Source organism: Rhipicephalus sanguineus, chromosome 10 (assembly GCF_013339695.2).
Source record: "Rhipicephalus sanguineus isolate Rsan-2018 chromosome 10, BIME_Rsan_1.4, whole genome shotgun sequence".
In the NCBI taxonomy this organism is placed as follows: Eukaryota; Metazoa; Arthropoda; class Arachnida; order Ixodida; family Ixodidae; genus Rhipicephalus; species Rhipicephalus sanguineus.
The window spans coordinates 135,746,714-135,752,961 of record NC_051185.1 but is presented as its reverse complement, the minus strand read 5'-3'; the positions used below and the strand labels follow the sequence as shown (position 1 = coordinate 135,752,961).

General features: G+C 49.0%; 1 protein-coding gene across 1 annotated transcript; it reads left to right on the top strand.

Moving 5' to 3' along the window:
• The first annotated feature begins 728 nt into the window (after positions 1-728).
• On the top strand, positions 729-3,378 carry LOC119372478 (uncharacterized protein K02A2.6-like). The gene is made up of 2 exons (XM_037642953.2): positions 729-1,041; positions 3,122-3,378. Exons 1-2 carry the CDS (start codon positions 778-780, stop codon positions 3,275-3,277), a joined length of 420 nt encoding a protein of 139 aa, XP_037498881.2. The 5' UTR covers positions 729-777; the 3' UTR covers positions 3,278-3,378.
• The last annotated feature ends 2,870 nt before the right edge of the window (positions 3,379-6,248 follow it).

The window sequence follows — 6,248 nt, the reverse complement described above, 5'->3', positions numbered from 1 at the left end:
TTCTGCCTCTGCTTCGAGAAACGCCAACGTAGGAAGAGAAGCACCTGTTCCAAGCGCCATTTTAGGGGCGAAGCTCCTTAAAGCGGCACCCGTTCGTCCCCGTCGTAGTGCGTAACCAATCTTAACGCTAGTACCAGATATTGACCTCCAAGGTGGTGCCGGTGGGAGATTTCTCCTGTGCGTTGTTGAACAATAAAAAATTCGCAGCGTGCGCGTTAACTAAAAGCCGAATTCTTCTGTCTCCATTCCCCATTATCAGCCATTGGCATGTTCCAGTAGGAAACGTTAGTAGAAGTAGAAGTGTAAGTGTTAGCTAAAAGCCGACTTCTTTTGTCTCTCATTCCCATTAGCAGCCATTGTTTACCTCCAAGGCAGTGCCTGCTGAGATTTCTCCTGTGCGTGATTAAACAATAAAAATTTTGTTCAAAACGCCGTTGATTGATGAAATAAACCAACGAAAGACGCCAGATGTTTTCTAAAAGCAAAACGAAAAGACGCCAGATGTTTCTAAAGCAAAAGGAAAAGACGCCAGCTGCTTAACGAAAGACGCCAGATGTTTCTCCTCTCCAAAGCAAGCAAAAAAATAGGAAATAGCCACGCCCCTTAGAGTGACGTGGTTTCTCCGGCTTCAGCCAATCGCGTGCGCCGCGAGAACGAACGCGAACGAACGGTGTCAGAACAGAGATCTCCGATCGCCTTACCCCCCCCCCCTCCCCACCTCCAGTTTCGAGCCAAGACATTGCGCGAACAGCTCGGGACCCCTTGCTTTGTAAAGTGATGGATTTTGTTAGTGCGGGGTGGCCGTCATCTGTGACTGAAAAAGATTTGAAGCCTTTTTTTGAAAGACGCAACGAGCTCACAGTTCACCAAGGCTGCATCATGTTCGGGATGCGAGTGATCGTGCCGGCAAAGTTGCGGAACTTGCTGATGGACGAATTCCACGAAGGGCACCCAGGCATCGTGCGCAGCAAGCAACTGGCGCGGAGCTACGTGTGGTGGCCATCCATCGAGGCGGACCTCGAGCATCGTGTCAAGGCTTCCGTAAGTTGTCAAGAACAACGTTGCGAACCGTGCAAAGCGCCCCTTCACATAGGCGTTTGCAGGGTTCCCCATTAGGGGAGGCAAAGGTTCGTCGCACCGCCCCCCCCACCCTACTAAGTCAATGTATGGGGCAGATTTTGCGCCCCCCCTCTTAGGTGATTAGGGGGGGGCGGCCGCCCCCCCCCCCTGTTCCCCTGTGCGCACGCCTATGCCCCTTCATCCTTGGTCTTGGCCAACAGCGCCGTGGCAGCGCATACATGTAGATTTTGCTGGTCCCTTTTTGCACGCAATGTTTCTTGTAATCGTGGACGCGCACTCCAAGTGGCTGGAAGTGTTTGTTATGCGCTCGACTACGGCGGAAACTACAGTTGACAGATTTAGAGAGCTGTTTGCGCGTTTTGGTTTCCCTGAAACCATTGTCACTGATAACGGCCCGCAGTTCATCTCAGAAGAGTTCAAGATTTTTGACAAAGAAATGGGCTGTCGTCACGTACTTACAGCTCCGTATCATCGCAGCTCAAATGGGCTTGCAGAGTGTTTTGTGCACACACCTAAAAACGCTCTTCGTAAACCTACTGGAAAGGACACGTTACATCTGAGACTACAAAACTTTTTGCTTGCTTATCCCAACGCGCCTCATGCGACAACTAAGGAGTCACCAGCAAACTTGTTTCTACGCCGTCGGCTGCGAAGTCGACTCGATATTGTCAAGCCAGAGGTGGGGGGAAGGGTTGCGTATAATCATTTCAAGCAAACCTTGGCTCGCCCACGTCGTGATCATGACGTAGCTCTCGGTGACCGAGCGATGGCTCGCAATTATCGCGGCAGGCCCAAATGGGTCCCTGGCGTTGTGGTGGGACAGTCAGGCGCTTTGTCTTTTGCATCTTCGAAACGGGTGGCGCATAAACAAAGATAAAAGAAAGACTAAACACCACAGAGCGCCTTCTCACAACTAATTTTATTAGAAAGAACATACACTATTTAAACCTTCAAGTATCACGTGCTCTTGCATCATTGCTAGCCGACAGGATACATAAACATGTGTTGCTGTAAAGATTAGAAACGGTTACGAAACGATGATCACATGTACACTTTTTTCTATGTGTTGAAACGATTGAGGAAACAAATTTCATCGTCACGCAGTGCTATTGATGGCATGCTTACATATAGATTGCCGTTTTTGTTAATGTGATGAGCCTCAACAATTTCTCTAGTTGCTTCACTGTTATGCCTGAAAATACATATGGTGTCCTGAAAGCTGGGGGTGCATCCCTGTTGTGCACAGTGTCGAGCAACGTGCGAGTACGCACTGCCGTCCAATGAACGCTTGTGTTCAGACAGCCTTACATTGAGGCAACGACCAGTTTGCCCAATGTAAACATTGCCGCAGGAAAAAGGAAGCTGGTATACAACTCCCATTGTGCAAGGCACAACCGGTGACGTGTGCCTTACAGTTCAGCCTTTTTTTGTCACACCTGAACATTTTTCTGCCAGTTTCCTTTCAACTGTACTACAAATGCTATTCATTTGGGGGGGGGGGGGGCGGAAAAAACAGCATTCACCTTATACCGACCAGCTACATTTTTTAGCGCACGCGACAGCTTATGTACATACGGAATTGCAGTGATTCTTTGTTTTTCTACGAACTTAATATCTTTGGTGAGCGTTCCTAGTTTTACACGTTTTAGGAGCTTCATCACATTGCCAAAAAAGGCAATCTATGTGTAAGCATGCTATCAATACCACTGCATGACGATGAAATTTGTTTCCTCAATCGTTTCATCACATAGGAAAAAGTGTACATGTGATCATCTTTTCGTAACCGTTCCTAATCTTTACAGCAACACATGTCTATGTATCCTGTCGGCTATCAATGATGTAAGAGCACGTGATACTTGGTGAAGGTTTAAATAGTGTATGTTCTTTCTAATAAAGTTAGTTGTGGGAAGGCGCTCTGTGGTGTGTAGTCTTTCCTTTGTCCTTGTTTTTGCGCCGCCCGTTTCGAATATGCATAACCAATTCCAACTTGCCCAGACATCAATTCCCCTTTGTCTTTTACTGTTCGTGTTACCACTCCGAGGGGCAGTTTCACCTGGCGTCATCACAAGGACCAGCTGCTCGGGCGGACCACGCATCCAGACCGCGAGGCATCGGACCAGGAGCGATCAGAGTTCCTGGTGGTTCAGCCGAGCGTCGACCCAGTGACATCCTCCGCTCCTACCACGAGTGGTCCTGACGTTTCGCATGGGATTCAGACGGCGGGAGCAAGACGCTACCCGACGAGAACCCGTCGACAACCTGATAGATATCAAGCTGGAGTTTAGCTTGTTAAAGTAGCCAATATAAAAGGGGAGGGCTGTGGTGTTCGGCGGAGCATCGAAGTTGATCGCCGAGTGGATAATGCGCAGGCGCGCGAAACGAATAAAAGACACGCGGCGCATCCTGCTCGCGGCTTATCGAGACTGGGCCACGCAACGATGAACATGTGGCAATAAACGTCACTCGCTCCTAGGAAACTTGTCTGCTCCTTCTTTCGCACGAACCGACGCTGACACAACAGACACACACACAGTACACACTCACACCTTCTCTACGGCGGCGATCCACCTTTGTGTGAGAGATATGGTGAAGCACTTCACATTTTAATCAAGTGTAATGAACTAGACACGCTTAGGCAACAGCACTTTATTTTACCCTAACGACAACAATTACCATTTCACTCATCAATGTTCCTCGGTAGGGAACCTGTTTTTATTGAGAAAGCAATTACACGGACAGTCTCGACGGGTTTTTGCCGTCGCCGTCATGCCCTTCCGGTATGCAGTCTAAATTGACAACATCCCCCCATGTTAAGGCAGGTAGCGCAAAGAGACACGGACACAAGCGAAGAATAAGTGCACAGGACAAGCGCCAACTTCAAACTAAAGTTTATTTCCTGAATCCTCGCCTATTTATCTTATATCACACCACCACATAGTCACCATGGATAGAACAACTGATACTGCTGCGAATGTCATGACGCCGACTCACCTTAATCATTTCTTATACCTAAAATGATAACAATACTAAAACGCGCAAAACCGCGCAGTCAAACACTGATAACTCGAAAACATCATAATAAGAACACGCATGCTCAGAATAGAATGTTCCTATTACGCGGCAAGGGTAGCAGCGAGGTTGGCCGAAAGAAAAGCTATCTCACACGGGAGTAGGCTCAGTGAAGCCTGGCTAACACATACAGAATCGCTCTTGAAAATTAAAAACGCTTCTACAATCTCTCTGGACAGCTTGTTCCGGTTCCGGTATATCACTGCCGTGTCAGACAAAAGTGGATCACACCCGCACTGCCGACAGTGCATCGCGAGATGCGAGTATGGCGAACCTTTTAGAGAGCTGAAATGTTCTCTGAGCCTGATGTTCAAACATCTGCCCGTCTGGCCTATATATTTACGCCCGCACGAAAAAGGAATGCAGTACACAACGTTAAGAGTGCACGAAACGAACCGCATACCGTGCTTAACGGTACAGATCGCCGTTCTGTGATCTTCCTTGCTGCACATGCGCCTCTGCAACTTTGGACAAATGGCTCCCACCTTGTTTTTTGCCGTGAAAACAATGTCAACGTCATGACGTGAAGCCACCTTTTTTACTCGCATCTCGCGATGCACTGTCAGCAGTGCGGGTGTGATCCACTTTTGTCTGACACGGCGGTGATATACCGGAACCGGAACAAGCTGTCCAGAGAGATTGTAGAAGCGTTTTTAATTTTCAAGAGCGATTCTGTATGTGTTAGCCAGGCTTCACTGAGCCTACTCCCGTGTGAGATAGCTTTTCTTTCGGCCAACCTCGCTGCTATCCTTCCCGCGTAATAGGAACATTCTATTCTGAGCATGCGTGTTCTTATTATGATGTTTTCGAGTTATCAGTGTTTGACTGCGCGGTTTTGCGCGTTTTAGTATTGTTATCATTTTAGGTATAAGAAATGATTAAGGTGAGTCGGCGTCATGACATTCGCAGCAGTATCAGTTGTTCTATCCATGGTGACTATGTGGTGGTGTGATATAAGATAAATAGGCGAGGATTCAGGAAATAAACTTTAGTTTGAAGTTGGCGCTTGTCCTGTGCACTTATTCTTCGCTTGTGTCCGTGTCTCTTTGCGCTACCTGCCTTAACATGAGTTCCCACAAACTAGCCCCGTTATCCGTTCTCGTAAACATCCCCCCGTCCATTGTATGTTCTACCGCGGGTAAAAGCTCGCGAACGGGGGCGACGAACGCGGCCGAAGCAGAGTTCAAACGAGTCGGCCCATTCCCGTGACCCGGAGGGTGCATGCGATAACAGCACCCCACTCATAATAATAATAATAATATCTGGGGTTTAACGTCCCAAAACCACCATATGATTATGAGAGACGCCGTAGTGGAGGGCTCCGGAAATTCCGACCACCTGGGGTTCTTTAACGTGCACCTAAATCTAAGTACACGGGCCTCAAACATTTTCGCCTCCATCGAAAATGCAGCCGCCGCGGCCGGGATTCGATCCCGCGACCTTCGGGTCAGCAGTCAAGCGCCATAACCACTAGACCACCGTGGCGGGGCAGCACCCCACTCAGGAGGCCTGCCATCGAAGCAGACAGGAAACGCCCCGCCCGTCTTTACCGAGCCTTAAAAGACGCGAGAGGGGGGGGGGGTAGTGTCGCGCGAGGAGCAACTTTGAACTTTGAATCTAAGGGCGCGGACGCGATCGCTGGCGCGCGCGCTATCTCGAAAGCCATCAGAGCGGGCGGCTCGTATGCCCTTCTACGTGCTGCGCTCTCAACGCGAAGCGACTATGCGGAGAGCATATCTCGCTGAAGCGGCCGTATTGTCTTACACCAGCGTTTTGTAGTTACGCGCGATGGGATACAAAACAGTTAGCTGCCAGCCTCACCTCGTGTAACACTACAATTTGTTGCTATCGCGTTCATTGCTTCGCCTTTGCGGTGACACTGTGGCGTTTTAAACATCGGTCACTGTTCGCGTTTTTAAAAGAAGTCCGTAGCTTTCACGCCACATACCCAGGCAGTCCGTAGCACGACCTCTGAGGTTGTTTCTACGGGAGCTACATTAGAAAAAGCACCTGCATCCCGGCCTTGGGCCTCAAAGGCCTTCAGGATCCTCCCACCGTATCCTCACTGTTTTATCATCATGACCACTTGTCATTCATTC